This window comes from Entelurus aequoreus, linkage group LG12 (assembly GCF_033978785.1).
Source record: "Entelurus aequoreus isolate RoL-2023_Sb linkage group LG12, RoL_Eaeq_v1.1, whole genome shotgun sequence".
NCBI classification, from domain to species: domain Eukaryota; kingdom Metazoa; phylum Chordata; class Actinopteri; order Syngnathiformes; family Syngnathidae; genus Entelurus; species Entelurus aequoreus.
In genome coordinates this window covers 16618809-16643969 of record NC_084742.1, presented here as the reverse complement: position 1 = coordinate 16643969, position 25161 = coordinate 16618809, and the positions used below count along the sequence as shown (strand labels likewise).

At 37.5% G+C, this 25161-nt stretch overlaps 1 protein-coding gene across 1 annotated transcript in view; it reads left to right on the top strand.

Annotated features, from left to right (window-relative positions):
- exoc4 (exocyst complex component 4) overlaps positions 1–25161 on the top strand; it is a 162854-nt gene that overhangs the window by 35037 nt on the left and 102656 nt on the right. The window contains exon 11 of the mRNA XM_062064900.1: positions 24559–24655. Within this exon, the coding sequence (XP_061920884.1) occupies positions 24559–24655 (97 nt within the window). The remainder of the gene's footprint in view (positions 1–24558; positions 24656–25161) is intronic.

Sequence of the window (25161 nt, the reverse complement as noted above, 5' to 3'; positions counted from 1 at the left end):
GGGTCCAGCGAAGAAGCCATTAAGAGATTTGGGAGGAGAGAAATTAGAAGAAAAAAACATGCATTGAAAGAGACTTCATCCTGAATCAAATGAAGTTGGGGGCCAAGGCGCGCGGAATGAGAGATGGAGTTGATGAGTTCTTGTGGAGACAGGATTTAGTCGTCTACTTCGAGTTTAGTCAAGTGTGCTTGTACCTACAAGACTTATTTGAAGTCAGGAGCTTACCAACATGCACTATACTTGTAGGAAATAGTTTTACAGGACACAACATTGCAGTGATTCCTTTGAATCTCAATGGACAAAAGCAGTGTTTCCTTCATGATCATCTCAAAGAATCAGAAGAAGTCAGACAAAAATCATGGAGAAGTTTCTTCAGCAAAAAAAATATGACTAGAGTGGTGAGGCTATATTTTCATTTGAAATTTCATTGTATTGACAGTTCATTTTAGGAAACATTATTATTTATTCATTATCAATTCAATTAGAAAGTTTGTATTTTAGTACTGCGTAATTGTATGTAAATGTAATTTTCATCAGTTCTTTATGAGTCCCTTCTTTTGCAGTATATTTCATTAATACATCTAAGAAATTGAAATGTATTATGTTTGCAGATGATAAAAATGTATATTGTTCAGGAGAAGACTTGAAGGAAGTGTGGAGGATAATAGAGATTGAGTTGATTCAGCTAAAAAAATGGTTTGATATTAATAAGTTATCATTAAATTATAAGAAAACTAAATTTATGGTGTTTAGTGGTGCAAGGACAAATTGTGAAGCAAAATTAAAATTAAATCTAGTGGAAATTGATAGAGTATATGAAACTAAATTCTTGGGAATAATAATTGATCATAAATTATGTTGGAAACCACATATTGAATATATAAAGGGAAAAATATCCAAATCCATTGCTATTCTTCATAAAGTAAAACACATGCTGAATAAGAAATGTCTGCATATGTTATATTATTCTTTTATTTTTCCATATTTAACATATTATGTTGAAGTTTGGGGAAATGTTTATAAAACAAACATAGACCCAATAATTAAACTTCAAAAAAGGGTAATTAGAATAATACACAAAGCGTGCTACTATGAACATACCAATCCATTATTTATAAGTTCTAATGTGTTAAAATTTTCAGATATTGTGTTTTTAAAAACAATGGAAATTATGTTTCGAGTAAAGAACAACAGCTTTCCAACTTGTATTCTTAGGTTGTTTAAATTAAGAGTAGAAAACTATAATTTCCGGGGATATTGATTTTTGAAATAGGTAAAGTAAGAACGAATATAAAATACAAATGTATTTCAGTTTTAGGAGTTAAATGGTGAAACGAGCTCAGTGATGAGCTGAAGACATGTACTTCTTTGTTAAAGTTTGAGAAAGCCTTGAAAGGTGAAATAATTGAAAATTATAATATATAGTAACAATTACTTTCATCACATTGATTTTTTTTAACGTTAATGTTCCGGGCAGTCTAATTTGCAGTGAATGTATAGGATAGGCAAATATAAGCTTTGGCTTCAGCCTATTCCTTTTTCGGTCATTCTTTTTCTTTCATTTTATTTTTGTGTGTAAATGTGTATGATTGTTAAATGTCTAATCTGTACTGTTAATCTGGTCACACAAAATGGTTCATGGTTGATTATATGACCGAAATACATTTATTTTATTCAATATCTATTTTGTAATCAGTCTGACCTAAGCCTTGTTCAGCATGTTGTTGTATGTGGTGATTTACGTGTTAAATAGATAATAATCTTTGTGATGAACACATGCTTTCATATCATTTGACAAGGTTTATCCTGTTAAACTGAAGATATAAAAATGTAATATGATTAAAATCAAGAGTAAGATTACTAATTCAGTGTACCGGAAAAGTTGGGCCTTTAATAAGGTAAAGAAGCCCTGCTTTGGAGTAGTCAGTGTAGGCTAAGGCTTGTATAGCAGTATAGATTTCCTATCCCCTAAAAACATAACCCTTACTGTCTTATTAGCTGGTAAGTGCGTACACGTTACAGTGAATGTGTCCAAAGTGTGTACTTTGGTATGAATAATTAGTGTGAACACCATTGTTATCAAGCACTGCCTTGATCCTCTTGGGCATGGCATTGAGGTTGTTACTGGAACCGTTTTCCACTTCTCCATGATGACATCAGTCGTCCACCTTCCTTCCTTCCACATGAGGAGACTTCACAGGTGCTCAGGTGTGTTCAGCTTTCTCAGTGAGGCACTTGATCATCTTGGATGTGTTTGGGCTTCTAATCAAGTTGGAAAAACTGCCCTGTGTCCCAGTTTCTGCTGCAGTATCTCACAATTGGACACCATGAACCTCGTGCAATCCCATACAATGACACTACAATTGAGGTCGACCGATTATCGGCGTAAATCGGTGTTGGCCTTTTTTTTTTAGTATCTGTCTTTTAAAATTACAGTGTTAGGCACTTGTCCACGGTATATCTCTTCTGCTTAGCTTTCAAAACTTTAATTTTTTTCCAGGAAATCCAGTTTTTTTCCTCCTTTCCCGTGTGTCTTACCCGTTCTGTTTTTGTTTGTTTTGCTACTGCAAGATCTTCCCCCGTCCTCAGCACTCGGGGTTTGGGCTCATTAAAGGAGCACGGCGAGTTTCACTCATGTGCTGTGATTCCATCAAATAACAACGCGACAAAAGATGGATAGACATTAAGGTGACAAAAAAGATGTCTCTGGATGGATATTACCATGACAGAAAAGATGTCTCTGTGAAAAATACAAACTTTGTGCAATTATATTGACAAATAAGAGATGTATTTAAGTAAAGAAGATGAGGCAGCATTCTCATAGATTCTGTAACATCTCGGAAGAAATTATGTCAGACAGATTGAAAAATGTCTTGCCTATAGGCTAAGTGAACAATCCCAAAATAGTTTTTATTTAAATGTTCGCAATATTTAAGGGTCCCTCCAGAGGAAACCTTACAATGTATTAAATCCATAAATTGCTATAAAGTTGTATAACATTGAATAGATGGCAAGTTATTGTGATGTTGAGAAATCCCAGATTTTTACCTGATTTCCCAATATATTTCCCATACTTTGAAATGCAAATGTTGCCGCTTTTCTGATCTAGCAGTATTAGACACATGTAATAAAGGTGTTTATGAAATCCTCTGATGTTGTTTGGTGCTAAATTAATCACAACATTAGCGCCGCATTAAACATTATGTCACTACTGGTCCTCAAAAACAATGTTAAAATGAAAACAACTTAAAGCCTTGTCCTGCTGTTTGTTGACATATACAGGTATACTATTAATGTTTAAATTACTTTTACTGCTAATGACTATCGGCTCTAAATATCGGTTATTGGCCTCCTTGACTACCAATAATCGATATTGGTATCGGCCATAAAAAAAAACCATATCGGTCGACCTCTAAACTACAACCACCATGCTTGACCGTGGGCAGGACACAATTATCTTGTTACTCACTTGTATGTGTATTGTTTATTGACTTATTTTCAATGTGTAGTACTGCAATGTAAGCAGTAAACTGACTACTCTATAAATATGTTTTCAATAGTATCGTCCCTAGAGTGGATACAGGGCCACCCCTCCCCATACACAGATCACGTGCTGTGCATGGGGGCCCCGAGATCCGTGGGCATGATGAGGCGCATGTAAAATGTTGATTGATTAATGACAGGGTGCTTTATATTAAATTTTACTGCAAATATATTCCTAGCCCCTTGCTGCTTTGTCACTGGTAAGATTATAATAGGGCTTGAAAGTGTGACATGGAAACAGAATGCATCATGGGTCTTACTGCATCGGAATAACATCTTTGCATTGGGTTGAATGCAAGACTTTGTTTTGTCTTTTAACAAGTTCCAAATATGTCCGAACGTACAACATAATCAACTGCCACAATGGTTGTCATGATCGCTTTAGCGGGAAAAAAGGATTTAGCGAGATTTCTCATTTCCAGCTTGGAAGCAAAGCCAAGGAAGTCGGATTAGTGAGCTAATAAAGAGACGATTAATAGTCTGAATAGCAGCCGTGAGGCGATCAAACATCACTTAACGTCATCACCTGGTACATGTTGGTGTGTTCACGGCATTTTCACACTGGTAATTTTGGATCAAACCCTGTTTTATTCTGTTGCACATGTTTGAGTTTTGAGTTTATTTCGAACATGCAAGCATACAACATGATACATCACAATTTCCAGTTTCTCTTTTCAACATGTTCGAAAAGGAGTAGGAATAAGCAGAGCTTATTTAATCCTACCCCTTTTCTTTTACATAACAGTTGCTAAAACTTTTGTTCACTTCCTGTTCTCAATTTATTCACAATATACTCCATAAGTAATCACAATAAAAATAAATAAATAATACTCTGTGAAGTAAGTTACATTTCATATAGTGAGATGAGTAAGATTATTTTGTGGCATCTAGTAGGCTGTTGGCATTAGCTGCTAAACTAAGCTAGCTGTGGGTTATGAACAACATACAGTGTTTGGGGAAAAAGTAATACCCCTATTCATAGATCAATAACTGAGAAAGCTTGAAATATTTCCCACATTAATGCCCAATGTATTTCAGACTTCAAATATATTTGGTTTGAAACACATTTCTCTAGGAGATACCACATAGTGACAAGTCCAGGTGACTCACCTCTAAAAAGGACGACGGTCTTCTCTCCCTGATGTAAAATTCTGAGGTCTCTCACATACCCAAAGTTGGTTTGTCTGTGAGCCTTTACCGACTTTGCATCCCGAAATGGTTTGCCTGTATAAAAACGGACTTCGTTGACGACCGAGATACAGGACACGATCGGCAGTTTGCTAAAATTTTGTCAATTGGATGTGCTCACATGGATCAATTCCACCTTTTTTTTTTTTTTTTTTTTTTAAGGTGACAAGCCTTTGGAACAGGGTCCAGCTTGTTTAGGTACTGTCCCTTGATTTTTGTTTCTCCAGTTTTTCTCCAGTTTGTTGCTCTCTCTAACAATACCGCTGGTTGAGTACAGCCATGTAAACCAAAACTTTGTCCAGCAACAATGGCTACCCAGTCCCAACAATGCATTGCAAAATACGTGCCTTTTCGAACCCTCTAGCACAGGGGTGTCACACGTACAGCCGGAACAGGTTTTGCTTTTTTTTTTTTAACGAAAGAAACTCCTGTTCTAAATGTGTCCACTGGATGTCACAATAGCAATTCTGTTAGGCAAGCAAACGGTTTATACCGAGGCCAAGCAGGAGGTACACAGTAAAGGGTCCTCCTCCTCGACCCACATCAAACTTAAACCTGCCGTTTTATGTCTTCTGCTTCGAACACATCGTTATTTGGCACACTTAGTCCCCCAAAATGTCTCTGTCAAAGACGAGAAAATTGTGAAGGACAAAACTTAACCCATTTGAATAGTTTTTACCTCCGTTTCTTACTGTTTGTTGAGTTAACACTGGATTGATACGTGGACATGACAAAGAGGGTATTTGATACCTCGAAGGCTTTATGTTCAATCCCAGAAAGAATAGAATAGAATAGAAAGTACTGTATTGATCCCTGAGGGAAATTCAGCAGCACAGTTAGCTCACAATAAACAATAAACACTTAGGTATTTTTCACATGTGCATAATTTAAATAAACTGTGGTTTAAAGTTTAATCCTGACTTTGTAGATACACTGAGACGAAGTCTAAGATCATTGTGTTTTTGAAGCTGCACCAATTTCCTCAGAATTTTCAACAAACTTGAAGTGTTTTGTCCAGAGGATTATTTGTGATTTGTATGTTTTCAGAATATGCTTGTTCTATTTAGCTCAAATTAGTTTGACACCCCTGCTCTAGCAAGTTTCCCTTGACAAAGTCATGGGGAGGTCTTGAAAGGCAGACATAGTGTGTTTGATCTCTGGTTGAACTAGTGGCGGGAAGGTTTCTTAAATTGAATTGTGTTAAATTTGAAAGATAATTATTAAAACATGTATTTTCTATGAATGTGTTTGAATACAAAACATGTAACATATTACATTCAAGTTTGAGTCACATAGTGTAAAAGCTTTTTTCTAACAAGTGTGAAAAAAAATTTGTCATGGGGGGCTGCAGATAAAATTCTGGTTATGGCCCCTATTTAGCCAGGGGCGGCCCTGAGAAGATATAAAAATGCCTGCTAGAATTTCAGGGATGTACTTGTGTGTGCCAGATAATGTACACGCCACTGCGAGGCACTGATTGGCTCAGTGCATGGTCAGCCTCCCCAAACATCTCATCAAGAGCAATTATGGGGTTCATTTTCTCACTCCAAGAAACGCTGTCCCTCGGGGGAGACTAGAGGAGACAACCCGTCAAGCTTTTAATCAGCACATTCCGTTCAGCTCTAACCCTTGCGAGTTTGAGTGTGAAAGTGTGTGCGTGCGTGTGTGGTAAGAAGGAACCACCAGAGATGCCTTGTATTATTGTTTTTATTGTTTCCAACTTTTTCAGACTAATGGATTTCAATGTGTACTTTATGTGTTGGGGCCAACACATGCAAACACACAGGACCAGTTAATTGCTCGTCCCTTGCACACACCTCATACGCTTCAATTAATCCACAAATCTTTATTACGGCGCCATATTTATTCCACCCCCAAGCTGGTGGAGGTTTTTTAGCCACGACTTCACACTACAAAACCTCATCCAGTTTCAATCCCACTTCCTATGAATAAATGATGAAAATAACAATTTTCCAGCTGTAGACGTGTTACTACCCCTTTCATTGCTTCTACATTGTCTGTGTGGAGCGGCAGATGACACTTCTGGGAGGTGAGGTGAGAATATATTTAGCCATAACTCCCCACCACAAAATGTATTTAAAATTTAAAAAAAATATATGTAGTTTCCCATTATGTCATGGTTGTTTATTGTTTCGTGTAATGTTGCCTCAGGGCAAGTTTAAAGTGACAGCTCGTCTCTCCATGCCTCATGATAGCATGATTGCAAATAAAAACACATTCCATGACCGCCCTCCTTCTAATATATTTCACACATTCTTTGTTTTTCGCCTTTTAATATCTAAAATAGACTCATTCAAACCAAATCATCCAAAAACTAAAGCCATCTTTCCATTAAAATAAATAAGGTGAATCCAATGTATCTGTTTAGACACCCCAAAAAATTTACACAAAACACATTTAATAGAGAATACTTACATTTTTACATGCAGAAATCCACATAATAATTTAGAGTATTTTTTACTCCCAGCAGTCCAAAGACGACTTGGAAATCTGTTTTGGTATCTTCTGATTGGCATCTGGCTGTCTCATTAGATTCAACAGGAGAGACCATTAACAAAGTACATTACTTTTACAACAAAATTCTGCAGAATATATAGAATGAAATCAGATTTTTTTTTTACCATTTGCGTTAATGCATTATGTATTTGTTGCATATATATATATATATATATACTGTATATATATATATATATATATATATATATATATATATATATATATATATATATATATATATATATATATATATATATATATATATATATATATATATATATATATATCAATCAAGGTTCAAGGTCTTATTCTTCACATGCAGAGTACACCACAGTGAAATGCTTTTGTCCATGCTCTTCAGATATTGCGTACAGTGGGATCCAAACACTAGTTGCTGAATCTAAGCTCTGATGTACACTACCGTTCAAAAGTTTGGGGTCACCCAAACAATTTTGGGGAATAGCCTTCATTTCTAAGAACAAGAATAGACTGTCGAGTTTCAGATGAAAGTTCTCTTTTTCTGGCCATTTTGAGCGTTTAATTGACCCCACAAATGTGATGCTCCAGAAACTCAATCTGCTCAAAGGAAGGTCAGTTTTGTAGCTTCTGTAACGAGCTAAACTGTTTTCAGATGTGTGAACATGATTGCACAAGGGTTTTCTAATCATCAATTAGCCTTCCTAGCCAATGAGCAAACACATTGTACCATTAGAACACTGGAGTGATAGTTGCTGGAAATGGGCCTCTATACACCTATGTAGATATTGCACCAAAAAACAGACATTTGCAGCTAGAATAGTCATTTACCACATTAGCAATGTATAAAGTGTATTTCTTTAAAGTTAAGACTTGTTTAAAGTTATCTTCATTGAAAAGTACAGTGCTTTTCCTTCAAAAATAAGGACATTTCAATTAGACCCCAAACTTTTGAACGGTAGTGTATAAGAACATCCACGATTGGTTGGTTGTTTACTATGTTGAGTCACGATTGGTTGAGATTATGGCAAAGCATTAGGGACAGGCCAATCAGAGGCAATACAGTGCGGGTCATGGAACCATCCATCCATCCATTTTCTACAGGAAGAGAAATCACAACAGACATCCCAAATGACGAAGAGAGAGTCGTAGAAGAGAAGAGGGAATATTCAAGCGAGCGATTTATATATTAAAAAAACTAGTGGAAGATGGCAGAGGGATTTTCTTCTTTAGATTTTTCTTTTAGCGATGTAGACGACATCCAGGAAACCCACAATGCGTCTACTTGGCCACATTTGGGCAAATGTATGCGTCTGGATAAAACATTAATTTGAGTTGTTTACCATGTAAGGCCAAATCAAAACTGTTCTCCAGTTGCCAAACCGGGCATATTTCGCACGAGAAATGCTGGCAAAAATGTATGCCGAAGTGAGGAAGATCATAGCCGCACAAGTAAGTCAAGTCACTTACTTGGCGCTGACCAGAACCATACGTGTGTGACAGTCCATTACATTGTCGACTGGGAATTAAAAAATACCTGCCTACAAATTTATTTTTTATCTGAGTTTGATACATTTTGTATTATTTGCACAGCTGTGTTATTTATTTTACGTAGAAATAATATTTTTCTATTTTATTTATGTCATGTAATTCTGTGCTACTGAAACAGTTTATTGTCTGTGCTGTTAATACCCATCTTGACTAACTGGGTTAATAAAAGTGCCACTGACTGTTTACAGTACAGTTGTCATTCACTTCAATTTCAGTGAATATCACTCAAAAATTAATATCTTTATATGTATACTTTCACCGGAAAATATATCGAGATATATATCGAATATCGAGTTTAAATAATAATATATCGAGATATACTTTTTTGTCCATATCGCCCAGCCCTAGCGTAAATTACTTCATTACGCAACGTACATAGTGACGTCAGACTGTGACATTGAGCACAGGCGGAAGAAATGCGCCAAATGTTGGCTACATTCTACAAGAACTACTACTTGTAATAATTGCAAGATTGTTATTTTATCAGAAGGAGGCCATACGAGCAATATGATGAAACATTTGAACGCTCATCATGCAATAACTATGGATGAATGTCACGTTTTTAAACCGCACAGATGTCAGCCCAGCAGCAGTAACGCCAGCACGTAAACACAACAAATGTGATAACAACCGGTACTAACAAGTACCGCCTATAATGTTAGCGCTGTTACCTGTTAAATTCAAATGAATGCTATCTTATTTAGATGAGCATGACACAAAACTGATTCTGACTGACTCCGAGGGGGGCAGTCATAGCTCCAGTTCACGTCTGCGGAATCTCTCTCCTTTCAATGCGGCAGGGAAGAAAGAGTACACTCAGGCCAGGATAAACCAATGTTACCAAGCAGTGACGAAGTTAGTGGTCAAAGGCTCGCACCAAATAACAGTAGGTGCTCCGGATTTTCGGTGTAAAAGTCCATTCATGTCACCAATTCAACTCCAAATGTGAAACTACTGTGTTATAAACCAGTTACATACAAAGTGAGATATGTCAAGCGTTTGTTTCTTAAAATGTTGATGATCATGGCTTACAGTTTTGAAAACCTGAGAAGGTTTTCATAAGAAGTAAGCCATAATCATCAAAATTATATCAAAAGAAAGCTTGAAATATTGTGAGTTGCAGGTTATGAGCCTATGTCGTATTAGTTTTACCTTGTAAATCTAAACAAACCTTTGCACGATATTCTTATTTTTTGTTTCAACATTATTATGTCTAGGGAGATGACGATTCTTAAAATTTTTAAAACTATTACTAAATGTTATATTCTTTTGTAATTTCCATTTTGTTAAATTCTACAGAAGAATATATTCCTTTCTTATATTTGTTTTAAAAAAGTTATATTTTTTTCAATGCTATGTGCCTTTTAAGACCTCACTGTTGGCTTGTAAAATCATGATAACTCTAAACACAATTGATGCTAATCCACCCTTTTCTTCTATTTAAAAAAAAAAAAAATCGATAAGAGAACCGATAAAGAACCGAATTGAAAGTGGAACCGGAAAAATCTTATGAATTCCATCCCTAACTACATCAAAGCATAGGTAATCTTGTTTTTTCAAATTAGTTATCGGAGCTATTTTTTTGATGTTATCAAATTCATCAGTGTGACTTCATAATTCTTCATATCATTCATATTGTGCACCACATTATTTATCAAAGTCCTGCCCCAATAAACTTTCTTTTGTCAGGTTTTGCTTTCTCTGTTGTTTTCTATTAGAATTGGAATGCCTTTTATTGTCACTATACACAGGTACAATGAGATTAAAAGCAACTCCAGTATCAGTGCGACAGTCTCCAAAATATGCAAAACATAGGAAGAAAAGAAAAACAAAAATAGTGCAAAAGGAGGAAAGGTTCACAGTCCAGTCCTTAGAACGATTTATGTTATAGTTTATATATTTATATATAGTTTTAGGTTTGCGCTCTTATTTTGTTACTGTTAACAGTTCCCTGTTTTGTGCTGAGTGCTCCTGTCTGAGGAAGCTGCAGTGTGCAGCTCTTTGTAATCACTAATCATGAGGCTTCTTAAGCATGGCGTCCGGTTTACCATATCGACTGTAACATGTATGATGGATGCAATTTGACTCCTTTCCTCTTTTTTTTTTTCCTGGTCTTTATTTTTGTGCTTTTTTGGAATGGGGATTTGCTTTGTGTATACGTGCGGTACACATATAATAGTTTGTCTACGAGTAATCTCATTACAAGCATCTGAAAAGACACAAGTAGCAAAGGTGTTTATAATGTATAAGAAAAAGCCGCCATCCGTCAAGGAGGGGGTCAGCAGAAGTAGCGTTCACTGTCAAGCTGGGTTGTACAAAGGGTGGGAAAGGAAGTGCAAATGGAAAAGTGTCTGGCGAGAGATGTTGTGGTGCTGGAGGTGATGCTGGCTGGGACATCAGGCAGGAAGGGGATTATTCCTGCCAAGTGATGTGCAATGTTGCACTGGGAGCTTAGCATTCTGATGTGTTGTTGCTTGGGGTTGAGGACTTTAGGTGTGATAAATTGTACGGGTATACCTAATAAAGTGTCCACTGAGCCCAAGTCAATAGTGTCATGGAAATCAGTCATAACATTTGCCTGGTGTGTCAATCTTCCATTTTCTTGAGTGCTTCATCAATACATGACCTGGCAATTATGATTTAAAGGGAAGCTCACGTGGGATTTTAACTTTGTCAGTGAAAAAGTTTTGCCTTCCCCTTTGCACAATGACTCTTTATAAAGATGTGATACTTACTACTAATGTGGTCCATGAGCACAGATTAGACAGTAGTAAGGGAAAAATCAGGGACAATTACATTTAAACATCTAATGGTCAACAATTTTAGAATACTAATATGTGGAATAAAAATGATGGTACAGATTGAAACTAAATAAGCACATGGTGTTTATAAGACATGTGGAGGATACAGAATGCTGACCACCATTGTGTTTGATATAATTTGTAAGGTAAGGGAACCTTTCACATTTGAAACGATACGGTACCAATTCCCTGTACCTGGGAATCGATACTGGTAATTAACAGTACCAATTTTCTGTACTTTAGATAATTGCTTAGTAATATCAATCAATCAATCAATCAATCAATGTTTATTTATATAGCCCTGAATCACAAGTGTCTCAAAGGGCTGTACAAGCCACAACGACATCCTCGGTACAGAGCCCACATACGGGCAAGGAAAACTCACCCCAGTGGGACGTCAATGTGAATGACTATGAGAAACCTTGGAGAGGACCGCATATGTGGGTAACCCCCCCCCCCCCCCCCCCCCCTCTAGGGGAGACCGAAAGCAATGGATGTCGAGTGGTTCTGACATAATATTGTGAAAGTCCAACACATCAGCGAAAGTCCAGTCCATAGTGGGGCCAGCAGGAACCATCCCGAGTGGAGACAGGTCAGCAGCGTAGAGATGTCCCCATCTGATGAACAGGCTAGCGGTCCACCCCGGGTTTGGAGCAGAGTAGAAAAGAAAAGAAAAGAAACGGCAGATCAACTGGTCTAAAAAGGGAGTCTATTTAAAGGCTAGAGTATACAAATGAGTTTTAAGATGAGACTTAAATGCTTCTACTGAGGTAGCATCTCTAACTTTTACCGGGAGGGCATTCCATAGTATTGGAGCCCGAATAGAAAACGCTCTATAGCCCGCAGACTTTTTTTGGGCTCTGGGAATCACTAATGCCGGAGTTCTTTGAACGCAGATTTCTTGCCGGGACATATGGTACAATACAATCGTGTAGTATTTTATACGTAAGTAGTAAAACCTTAAAGTCGCATCTTAGGTGCACAGGAAGCCAGTGCAAGTGAGCCAGTATAGGCGTAATATGATCAAACTTTCTTGTTTTTGTCAAAAGTCTAGCAGCCGCATTTCGTACCATCTGTAATCTTTTAATGCTAGACATAGGGAGGCCCGAAAATAAAACGTTACAGTAATCGAGACTAGATGTAACGAACGCATGGATAATGATCTCAGCATTGCTTGTGGACAAAATGGGACGAATTTTAGCGATATTACGGAGATGAAAGAAGGCCGTTTTAGTAACACTCTTAATGTGCGACTCAAACGAGAGAGTTGGGTCGAAGATAATACCCAGATTCTTTACAGAGTCACCTTGTTTAATTGTTTGGTTGTCAAATGTTAAGGTGGTATTATTAAATAGATGTGCTCATGGACCACATTAGTATTAAGTATCACATCTTTATAAAGAGTCATTGTGCAAAGGGGAAGGCAAAACTTTTTCACTGACAAAGTTAAAATCCCACGTGAGCTTCCCTTTAAATCATAATTGCCAGGTCATGTATTGATGAATACAGTTTTAAAAAAGAATGTCATTTAACAGTGATGTTAAAATAATGTCCAGTTGTTGTATCGTGTTCTCTTACACTTCCGAGTATCATTTGCAAATATTATACAGTGCATCCGGAAAGTATTAACAGTGCTTCACTTTTTCCCCATTTTGTTATGTTACAGCCTCATGCCATAATGGAATGAATTCACTCTTGTGCTCACAATTCTACACACAATACCCCATAATGACATGTGAAAAATATTTTTAGAGCTTTTTGCAAATGTATTGAAAATAAAAAACTAAAATCACATGTAACAAAGTATTTACAGCATTTGCTCAATACTTATTTATTTTTTTATCAGAAAATAAAACTGTGTGTATTAGGGCTGCAATTAACAACTAATTTGATAATCGATTAATCTGTCGATCATTACTTCGATTAATCGATTAATAATCGGATAAAAGAGACAAACTACATTTCTATCCTTTCCAGTATTTTATTGGAAAAAAAACAGCATACTGGCACCATACTGGCACCATACTTATTTTGATTATTGTTTCCCAGCTGTTTGTAAATGTTGCAGTTTATAAATAAAGGTTTATAAAAAATAAAAAAAATAAATTAAAAAAATAGTAGCCTCTGCGCATGCGCATAGCATAGATCCAACAAATCGATGACTAAATTAATCACCAACTATTTTTATAATCGATTTTAATCGATTTAATCGATTAGTTGTTGCAGCCCTAGTGTGTATGCTGACTTCCTGTGTTTAACATGTTCAATCAGTAAAGTAATTCATACTCCTTTTTGGACCCTCTTGGAATTGTGCAAATATACATGTGATGTTCCCTCATGTAACTTTGTTAAGCATGTTTAAAATTAACTTTTCCATCAACAAGATATCAGTGCAGTATTCCCAGCAGAACGCTACCTATATATAAATGTTGGATTTGTGTTTCACAGATGATGGATGAGGGCTTTTATAGGCTGCCAGTTTGGCCAAGTTTTGTCATACATGACATGTACGACACGCTGTAATTGAACCACACCTTGTCTGTATTTCTCTACATGAGGATGTCAAGAGAAAATGACACGTCTCTCTGCTTTGCCTACCCTTTAAAGGCCTTCCACCCTGCAGCCACATAACTGGCTGTGGAGATAAGATGGAAGGTTGTTACCTGACATGCTGTTAATATCATGTCAAACATTTGTGCTTCCTCTTAAATATTATGGCCGCTAGCACGAGACCCGATGCAATTTCATTACATGTTGTTTACTCTGTGCAGTAATTAAGGCTTGTTTTTCTCCTCAAACTCTGAAGGAATGTAAATGATCTTGGCGTGTACCCAAATGTACTCATGCATCAACAACAAAAGCAGCCCTACTTTGAATCTTTATCACAAAAAAAATGAATGTTGTGCGCCTCACCATAATGCGGTAGGAACAGGATCCATCCAAGGAAATCAGCAGGAAAAATAATAGTAAAAATATAAATAAAGCAATAAATAATGACAAAAATGAAATTATTTTATTGAAAAAAGTAATTATATTTATACACATTTATATAGTCTGCGATCCAATTTGGAGGAGTCTGATTCAATTATTATCCTCGGAAATTAATCGTCAGACATTGAACCTTAGTCCCCCCGTGTACAGAGGCTGAGTCGGAATGCACCGTCACCGAATAGGAGCCCCCTGTCAGTCACGTAACATGCCAGTGTTCTGGTGAGAAACGGTCCCCATTGAAATGCATGCATCCCCTGCATCTGTGTTTTGGGGATCCACAATACCTTTTTTCCTTGGTAGCCTACATGGAGCTTACAAAAAACTGATCCTTGACTGTGGGCAAAATCTAACAAATCAGATTGAACTATGAAAATCTTTAGTCAAATATATTTTTAAAATATGTCAGGTTAAAGACTGAATTAGTTATAACTTGAAATGTTTCAAACAAGTTTGAAAAAAAGTTCTTATTTCGATGAAAAGCATTAAAAAGGACAACAGAAGGAGATTACGACAAGGTTGAGCCAGTTTACACAGCGCTGAAATTCAATCATACAGATGGAGCCTCGTAGTATTTTCTCCAACCTGAGGCTAATTTCAATTAGATGAAGTCTTGTCATTACTGAGCTTTGAGAGCCACCTCTGTGTTTGCTTTTAATCTCAGGTCTGCTGATTGGAGGAGGAAAGGGAGTAAGGGAACAAAGTTGGAAGCATCTTTTGTTGGCGTTCCTTCAGCGAAATGTAAACTTGTGTAGGACATTTAAAGACCACTCAGTATTCATTGTGCACTGTATGTTTGTTGTCATAGCATCACTCACAGTAAATCCACAGGGGACCGTCTTGATACTACGCAGAAAAAAAACACCCTTTTAATAATTAATCCAACTCATTTCACGTCTCGATTTATTTATGCCATTATTTATTGATGCTATTAATTCTCATCTGCGGTTCACTCTCCTGGATGGCGGCGTCAAATTCCATTTTAATAATGGATGGCGTTCATTAGGATCCAATCAGACATGAAGAGAGACAGATTGTGATCGGATGCCCCCGCCAAAGATGACCAAAGATTCATGTATTATTGAGACAACGCTGTGCTTTTTAGGGGTGGTACAGGTCACAAAATTCATGGTTGGGATCTTATTATGGTTTTGTGGTCACGGTTTTCGGTTCAATATACTTTGTTGTTTCACCCCAGAATACCATATATATCCCGATAATCCACCATTACCTTTTATCAGTTGTGGATATTACAAAAATATCTTATAAAATGAAAGTTAAAACACTTTTTCTAAAGCTCTGATCGATGTAAAAAAAATAAAATAAAAATGATTGTAAAATCTTTATAAGCCCATTTTATAACAACACCATAAAGTGAAGCACAAGCTTTATCAGAGCTAGTTGACTTTCTTTAAATAAAAATTTAAAAAAATAAATAAATCCAATGTCAGTTAATTAAATGTAAAATGCCTTACATTTATTGGTGCAATACATCATTGGACAATTTTGAGCAGTATTTTAAGTCAAAGCATAATCATCTTGTAACATAAATGTACCAACAAGTGCTTTAAGTACAAAGTGCTTATGTAAACTACTTATTTGATGCATTGATTTTGTTAGCACAGTCAGTCAGGATGCTGCACACAGCACTTTTATTGGGAATGCTGGACGTGTGTTGCTGTTCTTAAGGGGGCTTGACGGCTGCTATGTTTTTTTTAGGGGAGATGACTTTAGGCTGAAATAAAAATGATACATCGGTGGTATCGTCCACAACAATGAAATGCAATGGAACTCTATTGTCATTGCACTTAAAATGTACAACAAAATGTGTTTTCAGTACAACCCGTCCAAGAACAAACCTACAATAGACAGGGTAGACCGACCAGGAAGACTGATGGGTCACCACAAGGGCAGCGCCTTGTAGAAAGGTAGGAAAAAAGGTATACATGGGAAGAGGGAGGAGGAAAAGAAAAAAGCAAATTTGAAACCAGAAAAAAAAACAAAGAAGCAAAAGTACGAAAGATAAGAAGGAACAAAAGAATGCGCTTTTTAATGAGAGCCAGACAGAAAAACAACACTACATATACAGTATGATGTGTTGTTAGTGTTTGTGTTGTCCTAGCTAGCATTGCGTCCTTGTTTGGTCGTAGATTTAGAGCATGTTTCAAGTGGTCATTGCAACATTGTTGAGTTTAGGTGGTAGCGGTTCAGTGTTTTGGGTATGAATGAGCAGTCCTTAGCATGATTCCCTCAGACAAACAAACATTCCTTCTTATCATGATGACAACATTTCACTCATTGTCGATTTCTGTGATTTTCCACATTTAAGAGTAGATTTTGTTTTTATTGGCTAATTCTATGATTCCATCCCATGAATCCATTATCGCAAGCCATAAGGCTCTACTTCGTGTATGATCAGAACTACACGTACGCAAACTTATTAGTAAAACAAAACAAAACAAAAACAAACATAATCCGAACAACGCACACAATTCATGCAGTGTTCTATCTCTAATGCATTTGCTATAGGTATGCATGTACGGACAATTTTGCACACCTATTCATAAACAGCAAATTAAGATTCTCCTAGCATGCTAGGAGATGCTCTTGCCAAAATAAATGCGATTGGAAATGGAAGAACAAGTCACAAAACATTCCATAACCATGTAAAACATCCATAACCCTATCCAACTTGTAGATGAGGGATTATTCCCTATCTTTATTCATCTCTTTACTCATCTCTTCGCTCTCTTTAACACACACACACATGTCCCAGGAGACTCGCATGTGTTTAAGAATAATATAACTTAAAAGATATCACACATATATTCTCTGGCTGCCTAAATCTGCAGGATCAGACCCCTTTTTTTCCTCATTAAACCCAGGAAAGTGTGGCTAATGCAATTTCACTAAGTCACTGACTGACTTGATTACATGTGGGATGGGGGAGCGGATGCCAAGGCGCCGCAGGGGGTAGGTGGCTGGATACTTGTGTGGTGTAGGTAAGTAAGTGTATCAGTGTGCATACACGCCTTTAAGCCAGTCACGTTATGACCCATAGGAGTCGTGTATGTGTGTTGCAAGGATTTTGCCGCATTAGGTATCAATCTACATCATGGGTCTTCAACCTTTTTCACTATGAGAGTGAGTGTTGCCAAAATGAAAACAACAGGGATCCACTTGTGTTGTATATGATAGGGGAACACATTTAGAGGCTCTGTTACATGGGAGTTTTTTAAACTAAAATAAGGCCCTTTTGGCTGAAAACACATACATTTTAGAAATAGTTTAGAAGTTATTGTCACTGTCTAAACCAGGGGTGTCAAACTCATTTTAGATCGGGGGCCACATGGAGAAAAATATACTCCCAAGTGGGCCGGACTGGTAAAATCACGGAACAATAACTTAAAAATAAAGACAACTTCAGATTGTTTTCTTTGTTTAAAAATAGAACAAGCACATTCTGAAAATGTACAAATCATAATGTTGTTGTTTTTTTTTTTACACTTGAGCGAGACACTTCACCCTTGCTCCTGATGGGTCATAGTTAGCGCCTTGCATGGCAGCTCGGGCCATCAGTGTGTGAATGTTTGTGTGAATGGGTGAATGTGGAAATAGTTTCAAAGAGCTGTGAGTATCTTGACGGTAGAAAAGCGCTATACAAGTATAACCCGTTTACCGTTTATTCTACCTTTATTTGTTGTTATATATACTTTCTGAATAAATTATGTGAATATGTTCATCAGTCAACTCATTGGTGTTAATTTTCAATCTATCAAGATAAAAAAAATAATATCAAAATCAAATTACAGGATGTTATTTATGTAGTTTGCTCATTTTCCTCGACTGGTGCACTAACATCATGTGGTTTTTGTTGTTGTTTTTTTTACATATCATCTACAAAGATCCAAAAAATGTATATTGCGACATTTCACGGACATATTGAGAACAGCAGTTTCTTTCATTCAAAAATTCCGGCTCATTTTTATACTTAGCAAACTCATCCCGCGGATCGGATAAAACCTGTTCATCAGGCCCGCGGGCCGTATGTTTGACACCTCTGGTCTAAACACTGAAAAACTGTCAAAGTCAAAAAACAAATAAACAGCTAACATGTTTCTTTGCGTCATTTGGCGTCGTACTAAATCAATCATCAATCAAATTACCAAACGTTTTCCTAATACATTAATCTATTAGTTGCGGTTCGCTGCAAATACATTTGGACCACCACAAATAGATTTGACACTATCTGTTTGCCCTCGTTCATCAACATTGTGATGTGACTGTATGCTGCGGTATTGTCATATTGCTTCTTAACACACCTTATACGCACCTGGTCTGCCAGATGATAAAACGACTTAGCAGGAGGGATCAGTGTTGCCAACTTAGCAACTTTGTCGCTACAATTATTGATTAATGGTGGAAAGGGACAAGCGGTAGAAAATGGATGGATGGATGGGTTAATGATGATGAACGAGCGAAACACCTTGTGACTTGTGTTATTTTTGGACTTACAAAAAAAAGCACATATCGCTCTTTTCAAAGAGTGGCGGGTCCTGCTGTGGGCCTCTCTCATTCTAAGAGCACTCACAGGCGGCTCCGTCCTGCTTTTGACATAAAAAAAAGGCAAGAAGCGACAGAAGAAAATTACTTTGATTTTTTTAAAACATTTTTGTTTCTGCTTTTCATCTTTTTGCTTACTTGTGTCTTGCCCACAGCGTCTATAAAAGTTACATACACATGCGTCATGGCCAATTATGCATATTAGACGGTGGCATCACAGATAGAGTGCAGTGCTGTAAGAAATACTGATTAAAATACCATGGTCCCTCGAGATACAAGTTTAATTCGCTCTGTGACGCAGTTCATCCCGCGAAAGAATTGTATTGCAAAACAGCGTTAGCCATTTAAATGAATTAAAATCTATTTAATCTGTGCTTATCCCCAAATCAACTGCTGATCATAGCCTAGACTCCTGACTGTGAGACTCACATACACACTTATATGTGGCAAACTAAACATCACACTTTACCACGATTTTTGTTGAAACGCCCGCCAGCCGTTGGGTGCCATCCTGACCCGTAACCGTAGCCCACCCTGTCACGTTCAGGCAAGTCTGAAGAAGCCCATGCATATTAATGGGTGACACTGTTTAATATTCATCAGTTTTATGCCCCTCTTGGCAGCTGGTCCCAGACCATAGTGGCTCAGTGAGGTTTCCCGCTCGCTTGCCTCGTCTGACACGGGTGCAGATGTTTAGAGCATGAAATTAAATTGGTCATTGTCATCGGGTCTGCACACAGGGGCTTGTTTATGCACAGGGGAGTAGTTTAGGCTTGGACAGGTAAAAGCTAACTTCCCCAAAGTTGGACAAAGAAAGAAAACTGGCGAGTGCTCTGCTGGCAACGCTGTTTATATTCCTGTAATTGACTCCTAATTGAATTGGCACCAATGGATGGAGTCACAGGCAATCAAGCAGATCAAACTCAGAAAGTTAGAGGAGTAAAAGCCGCCCTCGTCATTTTTAATGAAAACTCAGAGTTGCCTCGGATAAAACTTGTTTGATTAGGGAATGCATTTTTGAGTTTGAGCCAAGGGAACAATGGCTTGATATGCATTTGAATGCACGACTCCACACGCGCCGCCGAGGCAATACAGAACAAGTCTCTGTGCTACGTTGTGTCTTTGTGTTCTAGCACACACGCTTTGCAAGGCTATATATATTGGGAAAGCAAATGAAAGAGGGGAAAAACACAAAGCACAGACTTTGGTCGTAAAATTAAATGTAAAAAAATGTCACTCTTCCAATCACCTATCTCAAAACTTGTGACATCATCGTGTGTGAGTTCTATTTACATCCATTTAAAGTCTCCCAAATAACAAACAGCGAGTGCACATATTATATTACATCCTCTCAATGGATACTGCTATTCAAAGGAATTTACTTTAGAGTATTCAGTGTACATGTATAGATTTTCTCGCCACTGAAAATGAGTCAACACACAACCATTATTGTCTGAATAGAAAAGTGTCAATATTTAGTGTGAGCATCACTCTTATCTAGCACTGCACTCATCCTTTTGGACGTGGAATTCAGCACAGATACACACCTGGTTACTGAAATGGAATTGAAATCTTTTTTGCCTTAATGAACCAAAGTCCCCCTAAGTGCCAGCAGCACTCATGCAGCCCTAAAGCATCCTTGACTGTCAGCAAGACACTTAATTACAGTAATAGTTGTGTTTCAGTCATTTTCAGTGCAGTAACACTTTATTGCTGTACAAGCTGTACATCAGTTCTTTTCAACTGGTGGCCCGCAGCCCATGAATGACACCAGACCAGCCCATGAGTTCAGATCAAAAAAACTTACTAAAAGGACTAACATTTTTGCATTACCTTCCTAAAAACACTGGAGTGTTGTCATATGGTTGATATTTGACAATCTTTTCTTTGCAGTAGGTCCTTTAAACAGCAGATCACTCCTGCTGTATGGACAGAGCTATTTTTTTTTTAAAATTACGCAACTGTGACAAAATAAATAGGCACAAAAAATGTATACATCCAGAGGATGCTGGTTCTCAGAAATAAAATGTGTGTAATAGTGAAATACATCCAGCCCCCCCAGTCCTTAGCTGTCTGGAAATGTGGCCCCAACAACAATTAAGTTGAATAGCCCTGATGTGCACTGAATACTCTAAAGTATATCCAAGGGTAGGTATGTAACAATATGAATTTTTTTATCGCGATAAAATAACAAAAATGATCACTGTTATCATTATTATCATGGTATTGTTGAATGTGCTCAAAAATACTAATTCACACACGGACATCTTTTGAACCAATTTTAATTTATTTTTAAACAAACAGACACACGATATTCTTTCCTTGGCTGATAACATGATACATTTTTCTGGCTTCTTAAGAGCCATATTATTGTTATTTGAACATATTTGTTGAAATATGTCAAATATATGTATCTGTTTTAATTTGGAAAGATGTTATAATTAACATATAAACATTACCTTAAAGGGGAACTGCACTTTTATAGGAAGTTTGACTATCGTTCACAATCATTATGAAAGACATGTTGATGGAATGATTTATTTTAATGCATTCTAACTTATACCCATCAATCCATTTTCGGGCTTGCGGAGGGTGGCTGGAGCCTATTACAAATAAACTTAAATAAAAGTCTGCTTACAGTGTAGCCAATGTGAGGTCCTCGAATTTCGCCCGTAAAATCCAACAAATAACCATTCAAAAACCACCAACAATACTCCATTTACATTTTGTGACTTGAATATATAGTGTACACTTTAAGTATTAGTGATATTGGTATTATAAGCGCTAACACAGACCAACTATTTATAGCGGCAATGTGATCGCTACCGTGTGTGCCTATGTTTATATTATTGAGTGGTGTACTGCTTTCTTGCTTCTTTGCTCCTTTGCTCCTTGGAAATGTATTCTAGATTATAAATCATGCTTCTCATCAGGACAGAAGAAGTCTGAGGATATAATCCGACAAGTTAGTTGACTTTAGGCCCCGAAAATGGCAAGAACGACAAGAAAATACGCTTGGTACCTCCCGCACTCCACACCCCGTGTCTTTGTGAGGATTATGGTCATTCTTCAATTAAAAGGGATTATCTTAACATCATAGTAGGGCTGGGCGATATATCGATATACGCGTTATATCGCGGGTTTGTCTCTGTGCGATATAGAAAATGACTATATCGTGATATTCGAGTATATGTTCTCACGCAGTTGCTTTTAACTGCGGACATTACACTGCAGGCTCTTCCCACTCTTTCTTTTGTCTGTCCTTCTCACAGACAGCAAGCGCACCTTCTTACACACGTCACATACTGTCACGTCATACGTCACATACGTATACGCCCTCGCGCAGCAGAGAGGCAGCAGCATGGCTAAAGTTAGCTGTGGTACAAGTGGTAAAACGAGATAAAGAAGGTGCGAATCTGGTAACAAATGAAGGAAGAATTAATTCCCAAGAAAAACAGCATGGGGTCCATCGTCTGGCGGTGGTTTGGCTTCAAGTGGGAATATGTCGAACAGACAACCGTAATTTGTCAAGTGTGAGGAAAACGCATTGCTACAAAAAGTAGCATTACTGCTAATATGTAGCATCATTTGAAAAGTCACCTGCTAGAGAATGTAGAGTGCTTACTCCGCATGTCAACATCTCCGTTCGGTGCCACACGCCCACACCATCAAAATGACGAGGCAAACATTTCCAGATCAACACCGTATGAAAAAAATAGTCAACAACAAAAGAGATAACGTCCGCAGGAACCTACCACATAGCGAAGGACGTACACAATTTGATTTCCTATTAAGCAGCTAATTTTTATTTGACACTTATTGAAATATCTTGTGTGACATCATGTACAAAAGTGCACTTTATTTGTTTTAAACTATTGTAGTGGCATTCTGTACAAAAAGTGCACTTTAATTTAGTGTTGTTTTGATATGTCATCTTAGAGACATCATGCACAAAAGTGCACTAATAGCTTGTTTTAAAATGACTGACAATCTTGCACGTTCTGTTTTGAAATGACATGAATGTTTGTGCCACTGCTTAATAACTGTTTAATACATACAGTGTTGGTCAATTGACTTAGTTGTGATTTCCCTCTCTGCATGAAAGTTTAAAATGAGCATATATTAATGCAGTATGAACAAGAATGTTTTAATGTAGACACATAGAATCATCATACTGCTGTGATTATATGCATCTAGTGTTCATTCAAGGCTAAGGCAAAATATCGAGATATATATCGTGTATCGCGATATGGCCTAAAAATATCGAGATATTAAAAAAAAGGCCATATCGCCCAGCCCTACATCATAGCAGTCGCCATCCTAATGACAGCAGACATTGTACAGTAATTGATGTTTCATTATGTTTGTTGGCTCTCATGAAGTCTGCAGTGAGTAGTAATCAGTGATGAAAAAAAAAAGTAAACGTTGTGCTTTTTTAAATTAAAGCACCGTGTATGCTTAAAATGAACAAAATACTAAAATATGAAATGTTATCATAAATGAGCCTGTTACTACATTATATATGTACATACAACCTCAATTGAAGTGTTTGGATGTTTTTTAAGGGCTTTTATAGGCGAAATTGTGCAGCGCCCGTAGGCTTCATTGTAAGCAAACTTTTGATCGCATTTATTTAATATTTAGAATGCAAAAAAAATTAAATCCACCGTCATGTCTCTCATGATGTTTTTAAAATGACTGGTTTTCAACTTACCATTTAAGTCAGCATCAATTAACGGAGCTGGCTGAAAGATAGTGATCAGCGTCGTAACTGTTTGCTTGCAATTAACGGCGTGAGCTGGTATTTAATTATTCGTTCCGCAAGTTTGCTTCTTCAGGGATTGAGCATTTTCACCAGTCCGTGAGTTTAATGGAATTGCGGTTATTAATCTAGGTTTTACTATGATTTTTATTTGAAACGGTTTACAGCGGTTTATCAGTATTGCTGATAATAGTTACATCCCTTTCCAAGTGTATCATGGTAAAAACGGCTTCTGATATATAAGGATGTTACACATTTAGAGAAATACTATACCTCCTCATTTGCATGCAAACACAATCACCCGTGAATTGTATTCCTTCGAAATGTGCATACGTGAACACACGCCTGGGCAACTGCTCATTCTTTCCGGTGTGCAGTTTTCCGTATCGATGACAGGCCGTCAATTATATCGATTACTTCAGCATGAGCGGAGGTAATGAGCTTCAGTGTTCTCTCTCTCCCATGCGAGCTTCGCCTTTTTGCCCTTTCTGCGTAAACCCTCCGAAATGTTGTACTATTGTACTAGGCCACTGCAGTCGGCACTTGTCACATGATTTTCTGATGAACTCCTTTCAGCTGGGGTGCAGGATGGCGGACGTGCTTTCAGATTTGCCCAACGCTGCTACTACCATTGTTCTGTCTTGAATCCGGTTGTTTTGTGTCTCGTAGGCGGCGCAGACGACAACCTGATGGAAGGAGGAGAAATGAAGTTTGTGTGCAAGCCGGGAGCGAGAAACATCACTGTCATCTTCCAGCCTCTGCTCAGGTACGCCTCACAAAGCTTCCCGATGAGTCTAAACATCAACCACAATGAAGCCAATGGAAAACAGAAGCCGACGCATGGTTCAATTCCAGTAAAATATCAACTTATTGAATTACAAATCCTCTTAGTGACCATCCATCGATTTGTGATTCTTTTAATGTTGAGCGCATGGATGCAATGCACAATAGGTTTTGGTGATACCCTGCAGGAATCGAAGGGATCGACAGCCTTCCTCGCCATTAACTTCAAGTATTCTCAAGGCCTGGTAGTTTTCAGCAGAGCTCCCATGTGATTGGTGTAAATCTAATCACCAAGACTCCTAATTGAATTGTGATGCTGTGATACATTACCTTCAAGGACCCATTAAAGGGCGATGCTTTCCTCTTTCCTCACAGTTCTTCCTGGCACACAATTTGAGGCACACCATGTCTATTTGCAAGGCGCAGGGGTGGGATGATTGTTACATTTTGGCACAAGTGGCGAACTCAGCAGATGTTTTGACTCTTAAA